Here is an 18,444-nt window from a genome sequence, read left to right as displayed (position 1 = left end):
TACTTGTATTACTAGTAGCAACTGCAGTAGTAGTGGTTGTAGTAAACAGTATTAGTATGGTTAATATAGTATAGTATAGTATAGTATAGTATAGTAGAAGTAGTAAGTAGCTATAGTGGTAAGAGAAGTAGTACTAGTACCAATTGTAGCAGTTGTAGTAGTAATAGTAGTGGAATAGTAATGTCAGTAGAGGCAGTGGAAGTAGTAGAAGCCATAGTAGTATTAGTGGTAGTAAAACTAGAACTATACACATCAGCGTATCAGTTGTAGTATTAGTATAGTAGAAACAGTGGTAACAGCCATAGTAGTAGTGTTGTTATAGTACTAGCAGAAGTAGTAGAAGTCTTAGTTGAAATGGTAGTAGTAGTACAAGCAGAAGTAGTTACATTAGACATATTAGTTATTCTAGTAGTAGGAGTAGTTATTGTTATATTAGAAGTATTAATAATAACATTAGTTGTAATGGAAGTAGTTTTATTAAAGCAGTAGTAATAGCAATAGTTGAAGTATTAGTAAAAGTTTTTATGTCCAAAAGGTCTACATAAATTCACGGAAGTTTCGTACTTCGTAGTGTATATTTGAAATTTAAGACAAAGAAGCATCTTTAAATAATTTTTATGTCTAATTCAAGAGGCTGTTGCAAGGTTGCACTAAACTTTTAAGGAAACATGGCAAATATCATGGTGTGTGTGTGTGTGTGTGTGCGCATGTGAAACACATCTCACACACTCCAGAAGTGTGCTTCAATGAAAGCTCAAAAGTGGCCATGTGGACAGGCGACAGAGAAAAACGACAGAGAAGTAATTGAAAACAACTGAACTGATGCTCTCAAAATGCGTTTGTTAATCATTGGCTTCATTTTAGTGTTTAACTTGTAGTGTGTGTGTGTGTGTGTGTGTGTGTGTGTGTGTGTGTGTGTGTGTGCTAACCGAGCCAGAGCACTCCACAGGGCAATGCAGGCCACCTGTATGGTAATCAGTGGCCATCCTTTTTGTCAGGCCAAAAAGGGAGCAGCTTGTCGGAGTGTGCCACAACAGGAGGGGGTTAAACACAGATGCAGACATGTGTGAGTGTGTGTGTGCAGTAGGGGTCACCCAGTTGTGTTTTTAATTGGTGACCCCAGGTGCAGGTCACAGTAGATGAAAGATCACTGGTCTGATTCCTTTTTCACACTCACATTCACTTGTGCACAATGAAGGCACATTAACACAAAACCCTTTTGAAGCAAATATTTAACACACATATACACCACACACACACACACACACACACACACACACACACACACACACACACACACACACACACACAAATACACACATCTGCTGTCTCTATGAGGAGACACAAAGCTTTTCTGGCACTATATCTACTGCTTTTTATCATTTTAGATGTATTCTAACACGGTAGAAAGGGGGCGTAAAAAACACAGGAAAACACAGTGTGGATTGTGAAGTCGTTCCTTCCTTCGTTCATTCCTCCATATGGAAAGTTAACCTCTTCCACATACACACCTCCTCTCCCACACACTGGCTTACCCTTGTCGCTTTTATTCATTTGTCCTGTACACCTTCTTGTAAGATAGAATACTGCTTCCTCTTCTCTCTAACAAAACTGCTTTTTTCCCCCCCTGAGATTATGCACCATGGCTTCATTTACTTTGCTTTTCTTTTTTACCAAGCTTTCGCCCGGCTCCCGTTTTCCTACCAGCCCACACACGTTTTCTCATTTTCTGTTTCTCCTCCTACACTCTCTGCATCACTCCTTCCTATTTCCAGTTTTCAGTATTTACCTTGTCAAGTCCATGCCTAATTGATCTCTCTCTCTCTCTCTCTCTCGTTCTCTCCCTCTCTCTCTCTTCTCTCTCACTGTCTTTCTCTCTCTCTCTCTCTCTCTCTCTCTCTCTCTCTCTCTGTCTCATTTGTTGTCTATATTGAGTTGATAAGATGTATTTGCAAACCACTGACTACACTTACGCAATACTTACATAGGTAAAGGTGGGCATATTGAAACATATTGCAAGTGTGTGTATGTGCGCTGATCGAAACTCTTCTAGGCCGTGTGCATTAGTTGCTCAACTGCCAAGAGTGTTGTTGCGGTTGTTGTTCTTGTCACATGATTGTGGTAATAAATCGGCGTGTCAGGTGGTTGAACACGCCGCGCCGCTCTTCCATAGAGACACTCTGACAGCACAATAACAACTCAGAGTCTTGTTTTCTCGACTCCAGTGTATCGGTTGAAACTTTTGTCATTTGTCGTGAAGACATGATTGGTTTGCTTCGCTGCAAAATGGTGAGGGTATAGAATATAAATGCCAATTTTACATAATTTCATTGCTGCAGCTGGTGGGTAACGGCTCACCCGCACATTAAAACACTGAAACTATTATCTTTCTAGCTTGGGAGCTTTTATAATTGTACCATTTTCCCGTCCATATTGCTCGACTTGACTCGACATTAATCCTCAATCTGTTAGGCACAATAGCTGCTTTATGCCTTGTGAATTAAGGACATTGGTGAGGAATGTGGTAAGCAACACCGATAGAACACTGGAGCAACATTAGCATGGCTTTGGGGAGTTTACGTAGCTGTGGATGTGAGGCTTCCGGGCTGAATGCAGAGCCATTAACACCCTCCAATTCTTTAGTAACTCTGCAAGCCATTATCTAAAAATTGACCTGTTCGGCTATGGCTGAAAGAGCTGGACAACTGTCCATTCACATTCATACACACACATACACACAAAACACACACACACATACACACACACACAGACTTGCAGTCATTAGTGGACAGCATGCTGCACAAATGTTACATCCACCCACACAGTTCTGTGGAGAACAAAGAGAGAACAGTGCGAGACAGTGCAAAAGTGTGGAAGAACAAACATGACTGTGCAAAATAGTGTAATTAGAATGGGAACAGTGCATAGATGATTTTTTATTAAGCTTTCAAAAATAAAAAAAAGGGTCAGCAGCATTGCCCCAATTACCCCAACAGTATCGTTTCCAACTAGCATACAAACCCCTGGGTACATGCTGAGCTTTCAGCCTTCTGGTTAGCAAGTCAGAACTCTAAACAGCAACATAGGACCGAATGCAAAGCAAAGAAGCAAGAAACTGAAATAAACAGAGGAAATAAGGAAATAAGTAAAAAGAAAATTGAAAGGACAGAGACCAGGATATTTTCTTGTTCCAAATCATAACTCAAAAACAAAGACCCTGAAACATCAATGCTTTAAGACCATCAATCAGTTTACTGTTGATCCTTTTTTTATGGCTTTTAGATCTCTAATAAGCAAAGCCACAATAAAACTCTCTGAGAAGTCATTAGGAGGTGAAAGTGTGCATGTAAATGTAGCATTAGCATTTTCAATGGAGCGGTTTGTATCTTTTATTACACATTGATATATTCCTAATGTAGCTAGTCGTACTATTTCAGAAGATCGAGAGAGTAGAAATTCTTACCCAAACCATGCAAATGATTTTCATTTTGTCTGATTTCACACTGAATGAGCTCAATGAGAGTACTGAAGCACTCCAGCACTAAAGTTTCAAACAGATGACTGAATAGAGGAGAAGCAGAAAGAGACAAGAACGAAAAGGATTTAAGGGCCTCACAAAGCTACTGTGAGATTCGTGGTTTTCAGAGCCAGAGGCCTGCTGAGGCCTGATCTGTTCATGAGCATTTGGCCAGTATTTTTTTTTTCCTTTTCACCACCCACACTAGTGAATCTCCAATGCTAGCCTCTAGTCCGCTATGTACAGAATAATCAGGACAAACAAAAACAACAGTGGAAGGCTGTGCATTTAAAGACTTTTTAAGAATCTGAAAATTAGATTTAAATCAAATAAGCTCACAGTTTTTGTGTCACGTGGCTATGAGAGATACGCTAACACAGCTAATTGTAGCTAGGATGGCATGGTTGTCTCAAACAATTGCGTTGTCGGTTATTTGTAACAATTCCTAGCTTTTCTTCATCTTAAAAATGCAATCAATTCCAAGTCTATGATGATATTCAGCTGTCTACTATCTACCATTGCATCTCCCCATCCTGAAGGTCCCAATTGGAACGCATGTGTAATGCATAAAGGCTTTTTCTGTTTCTACTTTCAAGAGTAGAATTGCAAATAGGAAAGCCACCAAGAATTTACAAAAGAAACCCAATTGATAAGGAATATATTAGGAAATTATTTTTTTCTCTTCAAACTCAAACTTGTGAAGCTAGCAGAGAAGATTTCTATCTTTTGAGAGTTCAACACCCACCCATACACCCACATGCACTCCCACACTTACACACACAGACACACACACAGACACACACACGCCGCCAGACCCCATACCAGGTCCAGATCTTTAGATTAAGAGAAAATGACTGCTAAGACAAACACATGGTTAAAACCATCCATGCTTATTCATGCACTCATGCTCAATCCTGACTAATAGCCCTGATCTGGAGGCTCAGGCAGCACAAGGCGTGTGTGTGCTTGCCCGGACCTCGACCGATCCTGAAGAAAACAGGCAAACATACACTTTTCTCTCTCCTGTTTCCAATTCTGTCCTCTAGGTTTTTTGGCTAATGAGGGGGTTGGGTGTCTCCATGTTGCCCCGAGGCTGGCTGAGCTCCCAAACTGGGTTAAGAACACCAGGAGCCGCTGGATGAGTGGGATGAAAGAAGGAAAAGCCTCTGTGACTCTACAGGGGAGGCCATGATATCCTTATCACACACAGAGAAGGCTTGCTAGGATTATACACTTTGACTGACACCCATGAAAAAAAAGTCTGGTTTTGTTGTCAGCACTTACTCACGCGATGTAATTTTCCCAAAAATATGAATAAATATTATATATAATATGTATTATTATAATTGTATCCGTTTTCAGAAAGGCGGCTTCGTCTTAAATTATAATACGCAAGATGGGGTGATTTTGTTCGCTTGGACTAATGCTATTAATGGCCAAACTACTTGAATTCAATTCAGTTCATATTTATAGTTCATATTTACAGTTCATATGTTTAGTTTTATTTGTATGGCATGTTTAACAATGGACATTGTCTGAAAGCGGCTTCACTGAGATTAAGGTTATACATTTTGAATTTATATGTTAGTTATAAGTTTAATTAACCTTAATGATTGAGTTAGTGCCAACATTGGCATAAAAAACCTCCAGTTTTCATTCATTATATATATATTTTTTATTAAATTACAAAAATTTTAAGAAAAAAATGTAATGAATAGAAGGCTGAGCACACAGTAAGACTCATACAACTGGAATAGTTTGCAAAAAATTTTGTTGACGTCTGTAGGATGTGGAAATAAGTATATTTGTGTGTGTGTGTGTGTGTGTGTGTGTGTGTGTGTGTGTGTGTGTGTGTGTGTGTTTGTGTGTGTGTGTTTAGCTCTAACCATTTGTCACCACTCGCCTCAAGCATAGTAATTTATTCATCCAAGCTGGGAGCAAAAAAAAAAAAAAATCACTACGCGTAGGCGTGGCCATAGTGTACTCCATCCTTGTCATTGGTCGAGCTCAATCCAGAGGCGTGGCCAAGTATTAAAACTAGCAGCACGCGCCGCGCCGTGTTTATTCCCATCTCGCGGTAATTTGTTGAATAGTGTTGTTGCTGTGTTACTCCTACGACCTGTACACAACCAGGATCCAGACAAGCGGAACCTCGCGTTTTTTTTTCATCTCTGCAAAGTCTGTCATTTGCCCCTTTCTCTCTTTTTATTTTTCTTAAAAACAAAAAGACTAACTTGGTTAAGAGGCGACCCCATGGATTTGCTGTGGTTCGTGTGCGCGCTCCTCAGTGCCTGGTGCGTCTCCGCGGAGCGCCACAGCGTCTACTGGAACAGAACCAACCCAAAGTGAGTATCTCTCCAGATTATTGTTTTTTCCACATTTATTCTGATTTCCTGCACTTGTGTGCTTGACTTCATGCATGCATTTTCTCGTGATATAAACTGCTATTAAATAGGATGCGCCGTCTACGCCGCACGCGCGCGCACTGGATGCAATGCGCGAGCGACGCCATTTGTGCGAGCTTTAATAGTAGAAAGTGTGTGTGGAAGTAGTAGAAATGTGTGTGTGTGTGTTGTGTCTCATGAGGTTCTGGATTTATTTTTGCTTCCAAGTTTTAAATGACACTGGACTGTAATTACTTCAACCTCCACACTAAAACATACACACACACACACACACACACACACACGTATATGTATGTATGCAAGCTTTAATAGTAGAAAGTGTGTGTGGAAGTAGTAGAAATGTGTGTGTGTGTGTGTGTGTGTGTGTGTGTGTGTGTAGATAGATAGATAGATAGATAGATAGATAGATAGATAGATAGATAGATAGATATACACACACACACACACGTATATGTATGTGTGTGTGTGTGTGTGTGTGTGTGTGTAGATAGATAGATAGATAGATAGATAGATAGATAGATAGATATACACACACATACACACAGACAGGGATCTCAAGCATGATGACAAACAGTTAGACTAATCAGATTAAACAATCACTCAATAACACACACACACACACACACACACACACGTCCCCAGCAATAAATAGACAGCCCATAAGCATACTAGACAGTAGGCATGTCTGTAGTAGGCTACTAATTTTAAGAGGGAAGTCTTATGTTACAGTGTGTTACCAGGGGCAAGAAGGCACACAGGCCTGCCAGGGCAATTAGACAGGGAATGAAGCTCGAACCTGCACAGCAAATTCCCCCAAGGTTAAATTAACCTTTACTGTGTTTGTACATGTCCATCTGGAATTATGTAAACATGGCTAGTGTTAAATCAGCACAGTAGGTTTTTTTTTTACTCTGCGTGCGTGCGCGCGCGTGTGTGTGTGGAAATGTAGTTTGTGTCATTGATTGTGTTCTCATTTCACTCTGCATTGAAAGGTTGAAATGACAAACAGGCACTTTACGGGGATCAATACTAGACAGGGCCGTTCGGGGTGATCGTATCGATCTTTTAGAACCCAAAAAAAAACCCTGAAGAAAGAATGGTGGACTGTTGCAGGCTTTTAGCACACAGGGTGTTAAGTCTTTAGTCTTAGACGGGAATATGTCTCACAGGTCAGTGAGCCGCAGTCACATGGTTGATCGTAAACAGCTTTTATGATTTCTTGTGTACTTTCCCCCCTGGTGATAAAGAGGAATCAAGGAATCGAGATTTGTTCATGAGAAGACCTGTCATTGTTTTGTTGCGTCATAAAGACTTAGTCATCACTCTAGAAATCGATCGTTGGAAATCGTTGTTTTTTTGGGATGATTCTGCCATGAGTAAAACTCAGGGTGTCGCATGTGATAGGGTGCGTCAGCATTAATAGGATTGCGTAACTTTCGACTACCTGTTCCTGCTCCGACCAGATTCGGAACAGTCTGACTCATTTTCAGGCAGTGCAGAGAGAGAGAGAGATGGGGGGGGCAGGATCAACAGCTGGGCGAGGAAATGGAGAGGCAAAACCAGGAGAACGTGGGCTAGAGGTCAAACTTTTTTCAGAAGCAGAAATGTGATGTCAGCCTGAGGTGCTGAGATTGAGCAGGAATGAGTGAATAGGTATGATTTATATTTGAAGGAGAGAAACAAAAAGGAATATGAGACATGGATGAAAGAAGCTTATGTACTGGTCCAGGTTTTTTAACCTTGTCACGGTCCACATTCACTCTAAGGCTTTTCCTTATGAAACTAATATAAGAAATCCATACAAGACAAGGCAAAATCGCCTGACAATTACTAAATATAGCTAGCAAGCTGTCGGCCTACTCGCAAACCGCGCGCAGCCCACTCCTGCTAACCAGAATGCCATAATCTGATGTGAGTGCTGATTTATTTATACCGCATTATGACCGTTAAAGAAGACAGAAGGGAGAAAATGCAGCGCGGGTTTGTCAATCACCTTTAATCTTCTATGCAGTTTTTTCACGTCGTGCCGGAGATAATCGTTTCTCTGAACGTCCTGCCGAATTCAGTGATATATCACAACTCCATTAATCAATCCCTGAGTGGATTAGTCCCTAATGGATGGCCCTAGTGTTTTAAGAGAAGAGTCGTACTCAAATGCACACACTTCTTCACTCAGATACGCATCACACCAGTCGCTCGAGGGCGCGCTGTGTGTTTGTAGCGTGTGTGCAGATGTATGATGGACGGTAATGATTTAAAGCCCTTTGCGTGCAACTTGGGAAAAGTCGCCTCTCAGGTTTGGCGTGGGTATGCCCAGGGTGACGGGCCTGTCAGCTGTGATGTTTTTTACACCCCGTCTGGGTTTACACAGACTTGTTTGTGAGCGCCTGTTTCAAGCAGAGCCGTGTCGGCGTGCCTCGGCTTGCAGCGAGTGCGTGTTTGTGTGCTATGGGTGATGAAGTTAGCAACAGCTGGGGTAAAAGTCATAGGGCAGGGACTGGGTGTTAATTTTTTTTTTTTTTTTTTTTTTTAATGATTTTCTTCATTAGCATTCATCAGTGAAAGGGATTGGAGGGGTATTTATTGTCCTCTAATGTACGGGTCACACACGGGTCTCTTACACACACACACACAGACATACACAGACTTGGAATGACTGCTTTGGGTATATTTAGTAAGTGTGGAGCACTGGCAGCAGATGCACGTCTATACTTGACCGTCAGCTGTCCACTCATCCTCTGGACATTTCCCCATCTCTCTCCCCCTCCCTCTCTCTATTTTTCCTGGTACCTCTCTGTTCCACTCTCCATCTCCACTCCCTCAGACTCCCTGTTTTTTTTTTAATGTGTGTGTGTGTGTACTGACATCAACAAAGTGCTTTTTTGTCCTTTTGGGAAGTTCAGCAAAACTTACACCTTCTCTTTTTTTGTCAAATAATGCGTATTGTTTTTCGGTCTGTAAATCCCTGAGGACATTTTATTGATTAAGAAGGAGACAGCAGTTTCTTCTTAGCGAGTTGGACGCTCTGAATAGTGTCGTGTGCCTTCTGGCGTTCTGAGGCTTCCTCTGACAGTCCGGCTTTAATCACGTACTCGTCTGCAGCACAGCCACAGGTTTGTAATCCAAGGCCTGGGAAAAAGCATTCACACCAAAATCATCACTAATCCAGAAAAAAAACACCCACCTCTATCTCACCTGACTAATCATGACCTCTTATGTATAACTGTACGACGTCTTACACTGGGTTGTTGCTTAGATTTTTATGTTCATTCACCCTAAGTAGATTTTTCCCCCCAACCCATTCTGTTTCTCTTCCTTATGTTTTCTTTACTTTCAGGCCCCACGCCCCACCTCTTCTTCTTATCTCCGTCCCAGACTTCCTCTTTTGCCTCCGATTTCTTCTTCTCCACGTCCTTGTTCTTACAGTCTCTTCCTGCACTTCATTTATTTTTTCCCCCCTTTTGGACGTAATGTGTTTTTTTCCCACCTCTCTACACCATCTCCGCTCGCCGTCTCCCACGCTGATTAGTGTTTAGATTCTCACCACACTAAAGAAGTCAGCGCTTTCCTGTCACCGCTTTCTGTTGGTTCCCTGAAAGGTATTGTTCTCGTAGCATACACACAGTTTTGCGATCCCTCGATCCGACAGCGCTTGTTTACTCACGAAGGCCGGGGTGTTTTAATTAGTGTCTGCGCTGTCGTCTAGCCTGATTGGATTATTTTACACCCAGGCCTTGGTAGTCACACTTAGCACACTGTTGCCACCTAGGGAGCGCCTTGAACCCAATCATTATCATAACGCTTGCATGGCTAATGCACGTTTTGTTTTTTTAACCTTAGACACAAACGAATAAAGACAAAATCCATATCCTATTAAGCGATATATATATATAGAGAGAGAGTCGGGTGACTTCACACACAGCTGGAAACGGGTCACATTACAGGATGTCCTACCAGCTAGCAATTAGCATCCATTTAAAAGTGAAAGAGACAAGCATTTAAGACAGAAAGGGATGATGTAGTGGGGGGGATGGGTGGATGGGGAGAAGGGTGAGGGGGTTGACCAAAAAGAAAGGGGCGACTCGCTTAAAAATTAGTCGCAATGAAGAGGTTTATTATGTGATCTTAAAGAGGAGGAAAAAAACAGAGAGAAAAAAGACTGAAAGAAAGGGGGATGGGCTGAAGACAGAGAAATAAAAAGATGGACAAAGAGTGGGAGGAGAGACAGGAACAGTGATGGATGGGATGGAAATTGGGAGGCAGCACAGGGGGAAAAAAGGGCAAGTCGTCTCCAACGAGTTTTTAAAGAGGTGAAAATGTTTGAGGAAAAGTCACATCGTTGAGTTGATTAGAATTTCACTGTCAAACGTGTACACACACCACACAAATACCTGCGCGTGCACACACACACACACACACACACACACACACACACACACATACATCACTCTCTCTCAAACAAGGGCTATGCGATCTGCAGGCTGAGTGTAATAATTGCACCTGGGAATAGCAGATGAGCCACTTAGCATTCCGACCTGGTCCTCTGTGGCTGGACTAATTACTGCTCCGATCGATAGCGAGAGAATCATGTGCTTATTAGCATCAGGCTCGGGTAGTCCTGCAGAACGACACGGCTGTGCTCATCTAACACGTTTCCATGACACGCGATCTTCAATTTTAGCTTAAAATCTCGTAGCCATTTTGGATGAAGGTTTATTATGTACTTGCTGAAAAACTGTACACCCACACAATATTTATGAAGGCAACAGGAAGTCAATCAGAACGAGGAATGAGTAACGGAAAAGTCAGTCGCCTTTAAACAACTACGGAATTGTGCATCACGTTATCCATATGACGTATCAATTCCAAGCAACGATCGACGAATCCAGTAATACGGAATTTCCCCCCAAAATTTACTCTGGTAATAGAGCTGTTTACAGGAGTAAGGGTGTGTGTGTGTGTGTGTGTGTGTGTGTGTGTGTGTGTGTGTGTGTGTGTGTGTGTGTGTGTGTGTGTGTGGATAGACTGGTTTTATTACCCAGCAGTCTAAGAACAAAACCCCAAAATAGAATTAAATCGCTTGTCACGACATGCTCCAACACCCGACACACTCACACAAACACATGCACACACACGCTCTGTTTTGCAGAAACAGTGCACACAGGTGTGCAAGTGTGGCGTACGTGTGTGTGTGTGTATGCATTGTATGAAGTGCTGACTGCCATTCTAATGCAGTTGGTGTGGCAGGCATGTGTTCAGTGAACATGTTGTGTACCGTGTGTGTGTGTGTCGTGCTGACTCCGACAGTGTGTGTGAAACGTCTGACCCTGCACTTTGACTCTGTTGACCTGCTTGACAGCTCGGCAGCTTGAGACATTCCAGAGAGAGAAAGAAAGATGGGTTCAGGTCGAACGTCTTGTACATCACGAGACACGTTCTTCATACGCACATACACACACATCCAACGCGCACAAACACGCATGCAGAGAAATGCAAAAAGCACACATAACATATGGCAGACAGAGCTCTTGGACAGGATGAAGGTATCGAATCTTAGCAGGTTAGACTTGATGTACATACACACACAACCATACACACATACACATGGACATAATCACAGAGTGTGTGTTCTCTGTTTTGGGGCTTTAAGCCTAAGGCCCTGCAGCTGCACAGACTCCTAAAGCCGCAGAGTTAACAGAAGAACGATAGACGATAAAAAAAAAAGAGGAGAAGCAGCTTGATCTGCAGCTGATTTCACATAAACATCCCATACTCGCTCGCTCATAGCCAGCGCCTCACCATGCTAACTATCACACGGGAACAAGAACTGGGGCTGGCTGCACAAGCTGAGCAAGTGTTTGAAGTGGCCTGGCCAAGACTGGGGGAAAAAACAACAAACCACGCTCTTGTGATTGTAGGCCCTCGGATCAAGGTGGATACATTAAACACACACACACACACACATACACACACACACACACACACTATTAGTAACGCACATTTACTGCAGGCATCACCGAGCACCAACACTCCACCAGGCAAAACCTCAAGCGTGTTAATGACGCCTCATTTAGGCTCTTTTTCAGAGAACCACATTGCGAGCAGGTCTTCAACAGCTCCTAATCAACTCGGCTTTAAAGAAAAGGAGCAGGGGACGAGGAGAATAGACAGGAAGGCGATTCAAATAGCCGTGTTGTTCAAATCGATTAGAAATAACCTATAAAGGAAAATACATGGCCCAATTTAAGCCCAAGAAGTGATCAATATGAATAAGAGAATGTCTGATTATACCACAAAAAAAAAAACAGGTTTGGAAACTTCCAACATGTTTTTCTGTCACTTAAAAGAGCTAGCAAGCTAAGTTTTAGTTCACAAGAGAGATTTCTTTATGTAGAGTTTTGTGTAGACATATTCTCAGGATGTTTTATAATGTGGCCAGAAAAAGCTTTAAAAATACCAATACGCTACTTTTGTCATGTTAAGCATAAAATCTCCCTGTTATCATGCATCATGTTGATCAGTTTGTTCAGCGAAATCGCATAAAAACAGTAGTACCTCTGATTATACCTTGAAAAACACGACTTAAAAAAAAAACACTTCCGAAATGTCTACTTGTCACCAAAACGAGCTAGCATGCTAGCATTTACCTCACGAGCAACATTTCAGTTTTTATGTAGAAAGATTTTTCTTTTGTTCTGTAGCCCAAATGGCATTCATTAATAAATATATGTTTGTTAGCCATATAGCCAGATTGTTAGCCGGATGACTTGACTTGAGGTAGTAGCAAAAAATCTCCCCAGTATTGCGTATGGTGCTGATCAAATGGCGTCAGAGTGATTAAGGAGGTCGGTCTCTGGTCAGAGCAGTCAGGAGGTTTAATTGTTCCTCAATAATGTTAGCAAGACACAGGTTTTTCTCAGGCATTTTGCTACGAAACAGACGTGTGTCATTTTCCCACACACTGAAAAGTCTCCAGGCTTAGCATCGTATACTTTCCGCCATTTGGACATGGCTTTGATTACAAGCTTGACGAGATGGGCTCTAATCCCATCAGCAGCCTGTGTGCTAACAAGAGCAGTGTGTTCATGTGTGTGGTTACCCCATTCTGAATAGACTGTAAGGCTGTTTTGACAGGTCTGCTAATTCTAACAGAGGGAAACAGTGGTGGTAGATGGAAGGGTATATGCAAGTGTGAGAGAGAGAGTGTGTGACTGGGGCGCAGGAGCCAGCACGTCTCGGAAACTCAAACAGGGGTCCCGACAACAACACGAGAAAGAGGGTGAGGGTGGAGAGGACAGCATTTCCTTTGATGGCAGCACATACACACATGCCATTTATGTACCGCCTAAAGACCCAGGGTTTGTAAAATGCAAATCTGCGAGCGGAGTTTATAGCATAGTAACACGGCCGGGTAGCAGCAGCCAATCAGGCACCTCATTAGACAGCGGGATCTAAACGTTGCCGTGCAACCAGGCCTCGTGGTCACCGCAGGCGAGGGGGTGCATTTAGGGGAAAAAATTACACACTTATTCAAATCCAAAACTGCAATCACTCTAAATCATTCTTAAGTGTTGCTTTTTCCGCAGGATTTGAATCACTTATGCTCCCTCCAAAAAAAACAAAAAAAAAACAAAAAAACGACAGAAAGAGAAGAAATTTCAGGTGTTCATCTGGTAAAGCATACAACGCAGGATACTTAACAATGGAAGTAGACGATCTGTTCATGGCAAAAGGGAAGACAGGAAAACAAGAGGAACGACAGAGACAGGCGCAGACAGTAAAGTCGTAAACACACCAAGGGGGACGCCGGGAAGGCAGACGGAGCCTGGGCGTCTCCTGAGCCGTCTTCGTTTTGATAAACGGCGGAAAGATGGCAGGACGCGGGTCTTGACCAAAAGCAGCATGCGCCAAAGTTCAAAGTTGTATAATTATAAAGCACCTTGCGAAAATGAGACAAAAGGGTTAGTTAGAAAGAGATAGATATTTGTATCCAAGCGCTCGTGTCAGACGTTTGTCTTTTACCTCCTCACGCAATCTGAATTCTTCACATAACACACATGACAGAAAACAGAAACACAAACACTGACGGAGACACAAAGGTGGAGGAGGGGATGGAGGCACTCATGGTCTTAAAAAATGTGTTTATGTCCTTTGACAGAACCAGTAGGACGAGATGACGGGTGCATGATCTCGTTAGATAACGTTTATCATCCCTTTGTTTTTGCCTGGGACCGATGCACGCTTTCGTTCGGGGCGTGTAACGTTTTTTCGACTTTCTCCTGAGAATTCCGCTTTAACCCTCATCTTTAATCTTTCCCTCTCTGTCCAGCTTTGTAGACGACGAGTACACGGTGCACGTGAGCATCAACGACTACCTGGACATCATCTGCCCGCACTACAAGCACGGCGAGATCCCGTCGCAGCAGGCCGAGCGCTACGTGCTCTACATGGTGGACATGGAGGACTACGATGTGTGCAAGCCGCACTCCTTCGATCAGCTGCGCTGGGAGTGCTCCAGGCCCTTCGCTGCCCACGCGCCCGAGAAGTTCTCCGAAAAGTTCCAGCGTTTCACGCCTTTCACGCTGGGCAAGGAGTTCCGCCAAGGAGAGAGCTACTACTACATCTGTGAGTGTCACAGAAAAACACGAACGAGTCTAGATGTGCGAGATGCATTTTACAGAACGATAACGTAGAACGAAATTCACACTCGAATATAAAGCTACCGAAGGTATTTAAAGGTGCTTTCACCTACAAACTAATAACTTTCAGCTGAAAGATTGTGCATAAATCGTGTTTCTTTAAATAATATACTAAAGATACGTTTGTTTGTTTCCACCTCAGGAACAATGTAGTACTTTTTTATTCCTGAGAGTGGAACGTAGGGGTGTAAAAAATGTAGTGAAACCGGTCTAGACTTCTTTTTAAAGAGCACATCTGGTCATTTTTCAGCCCTTATACATTTTCACCTTCTCATAAGGGCATCGAGAAGATTCAGGAACTACAAGGAAGTTAATAAGAGAAGTCTTTAGTTACATGAGGGAGGAATGCAAGTCAGTGTGATGTTCCTGTTGAGGAATCGAATCACTTAAAGAGCCTAGAACCAGGTCGCATTGCAGATTTAATGTCTGAAATAACTCCATATAAGGAAACGATTCAGTATTTAAGACGAATTATTCAGGAACTACAATGAAGTGAATAAGGAAGGTCATATCATTTGTCGATTTATTTTAGTTTCATTTTTCCAATCTACGCATTCGAACAGACTAGAACCGGGCCGCTTTGCAAATGGAATACTTGATTCCGAAATTCGGAACTTATTTGGCATAACTTTCTACCATAAACACTATGCATCGTGGGATATTGTGTCCGGCTCCTTTATTTAGTCTTGGGAACCAGCGTGCGAGCAGAAAGAGCTTTACATAAAAACCCCTATGACGAAGCAGCTGTCTAAAGTTGAATTTAGGTTTTTTTAAAAGTTCCCATAATATTTTTTATAGCCACTGATTATGGCCTTTATTGCATTTCTAAACATTTCTATATGTTCTCTCTCTTTCTTTTTTTTAATCCACAGCCAAGCCTTTGCACCAGCATGGGGCCGAATGTCTCCGGTTAAAGGTCGTTGTCGGATCTCATGGTAAGCCCCAAATATATTAGTGGCATTCCTAGCATAAAGCACGGCCCCCCCCTTTTTTTTACTCAATACCTGCGCTAGCAGACGACGTCGACGACTATTTTTAGCCCGTCTCTTTAATTACAGCTTTCGTGTTGCGTGTTTCTCCTAACGGTGCTGATTGATGCTCTTAGGTTCCAAAAACCACAAGAAGACGACAGAGAAAGAGGAGGAGACGGAGGGAGGAAAGCACGGACGAACGGGCGCAGGAGGCACGCACAACCCGTCCAACAGGCTTCCTGCAGGTGAGCGACGTCAAATCAGTGATCTGTCAACCCTGTATTAAGCTCCGCGGGCTTGTTTCACAACTCCGCTGTGAAGTGCAACTCGTCACCCCTCTCACTTTCTCTCCTTCGCTCTATTTTAGATGATCCTGTTGCCATGATTCCAGTTGTTGAAAGGAGCGTAGGCAGCTCCAGCTCTGCCGTTCACGTTATGCCAGTCTCCTTCTTCATCACATTCGCGCTTGTCTTCCTCCTGCCCTTACACTGAGACCGGCTTCAGCTCCATTGCTGATGAACAGACTTTATTACCGGTGCTGGTCGCTGGATCTTAAAACACTTGTTTTTATACACCGATTTTTATATTTTATATATATATATATATATATATATATATATATATATATATATATATATATATATATATATATATATACACACATCAAACAATGTGAAGCGTGGGTGCTGGTGTGTATGTTGTTGAGTGACGTGCTTGTGTTTTTGCGAGTGACTGTGATTTTTTGTTGTCGTTGTTCTACATACTCTTTGTTTTTAAAGAGGAGATTATTACCGAACAGCTTGCCCTGTTTGCCCATGTATTTTTTTTTTTTCATTATTCTGACTGTGTCTGTGTAAAGAATATGTCTTTTCATAGCAGCAACTACAAGATACGAATTAACTTTTATTTATGTTTTCGAAATAAGTGTCATATATACAGTTTATATAAACAAAAAGTTCCTACCACAAAGTTGAAGGCACACAGTTGTATCTGATGTCTTTAGATGTGCTAGCATAACAATTTCCATTCACTTGAACCAGGAGACTCAAACCTGTTCCAGCATGACAATGCAGAAAGTCAACTCCATGAAGATATCGCTTACATGGGTTGGAGTGGAAGATCTTGAATGGACTGCTATAGAGCTCTGCCTTTTCAACCCTATTAAACACCTTTGGGATGAATTGGAATGTCGACTACACCCCAGGCCTCCTCACCCTTTCCAACGCAAAAATCCACACTCCAAAACCTTGTGGGAAATCTTTTCAGAAGAACGGAGGTTATTACAACAGCAAACGGGGACTAAATGTGGAATGAGATGAAAACCTGTATAAATCTTGTTTTTATCAATATCCACAAACTTTTGTCCATATAGTGTAGGTCTTGCTTATTGGACCTCTAAAGAAAAGACTTGCATGTCTTTATGTATGTGCAAGCTGATATGTAGCCATTTGCTAATGTTTGTTTTTTTTGTTTATTTTTTGTTTAAAGATTACAGGGTGGTTTATGTAATGAAGCACTATATTTACTTTTGACAGACACTATACAAGCAAACAGACATAAATGTACATAGACATATGTGCAGTTGTTCTGTGTGTGTGTGTGTGTGTGTGTGTGTGTGTGTGTGTGTGTGTGTGTGTGTGTGTGTGTGTGTGTGTGTGTGTGTGTGTGTGTGTGTGTGTGAGAGAGAGAGAGAGAGAGAGAGAGAGAGAGAGAGAGAGAGAAAGGAGGAGCTGGTCTTTTCTGACATCAATACACACTCAGTACAACTGCACACACACTCATGGACGCAGGGATGTGTGGAACTTTACAAGTTCCCAAGACAAGCTGTGTTTTATTTCTGTGGTTCTCTAAATAATTGTGTACAAAGTGTACATAGAGAGTTATATAATGCCTTTGTTAATTATGAAAATGTGCAAAAAATGTGAAAGAAAATAAAAAAACATATTGTGATACGTACAAAAATAGAACATTGTCGTGTTTTTCTTACTATCGAGTCCAGGGACAAAACCTTGGCACCCATGCATCGTTGCTTTCCTGAAGATTTATTCATGAGGTGTGAACAAATCCCTTCCTAACCAAGCCAAATGTCAGCTCTCTGCTCCATCTCCTGCTTTTTCCCCCCTCTCCTCCATTCCCTCTTTTTATCCCTCGTTCCCTGGCCACGACTTCACGGTTGTTATCCGAAACACACCAAGCACCTCAGAGGGGGGAAGGGATGAAAAGGAGGGCAAGAGCAAAGGGGGGAATGTAGGGGGAAGGAGTGTAAACTGTCACCAGGGTGTGAAGACGTCACTTTAGTGCTTTTTTTTCTGAAATGTCAATATGTGTCAGCGCTTGTTTTGTTTGGCCAGCAAAATTCGCCACTCTCGTAGACAACGTTGCATTGATTTCACTAAATTTGCTGAAAGGGAGAAAAAAAAAAGTAATGCAGATGTGTGTGTGTGTGTGTGTGTGTGTTTGGGGTTCTGTCAAAGACGAAACAGAAGCAGCACCAGTTCAATAAGCACTCAGTCTTATTAGAGTCATACTGCCTTTTTAATGTTCTTAGTTTATACACTACCTCCAGAAAGTATCCCTTTAGTAGATTCGATTTATCTCATGTGCCTTTATGAGTGTTGCACATTTTGATTAAGGTACACTATATGGACAAACGAATTGGGACAAATGACTTTCCTAGCCACATGTGGTTCTTCCCCAACCCAAACTGTTACCACAAAATGGAGGCACACAACTGTATAGGATGTCTTTGGATATGGTAGAATTGAATTTCCCCATTACTTGAACTAGAAGACCCAAACCTGATCCAGCATGACAATGCCCTAGTGCACAAAGCCAGCTACGTGAAGATATGG

General features: G+C 42.2%; 1 protein-coding gene across 1 annotated transcript; it reads left to right on the top strand.

Moving 5' to 3' along the window:
- Window positions 1-5,575: 5,575 nt before the first annotated feature.
- efna1b (ephrin-A1b) lies at window positions 5,576-16,614 on the top strand. Its single transcript, XM_046846923.1, has 5 exons — window positions 5,576-5,862; window positions 14,252-14,547; window positions 15,494-15,556; window positions 15,727-15,837; window positions 15,960-16,614. Exons 1-5 carry the CDS (start codon window positions 5,771-5,773, stop codon window positions 16,082-16,084), a joined length of 687 nt encoding a protein of 228 aa, XP_046702879.1. The 5' UTR covers window positions 5,576-5,770; the 3' UTR covers window positions 16,085-16,614.
- Window positions 16,615-18,444: the final 1,830 nt, after the last annotated feature.

This window comes from Silurus meridionalis, chromosome 4, assembly GCF_014805685.1.
Source record: "Silurus meridionalis isolate SWU-2019-XX chromosome 4, ASM1480568v1, whole genome shotgun sequence".
Classification (NCBI taxonomy): domain Eukaryota; kingdom Metazoa; phylum Chordata; class Actinopteri; order Siluriformes; family Siluridae; genus Silurus; species Silurus meridionalis.
This window is presented reverse-complemented; position numbering and strand designations above follow the sequence as displayed.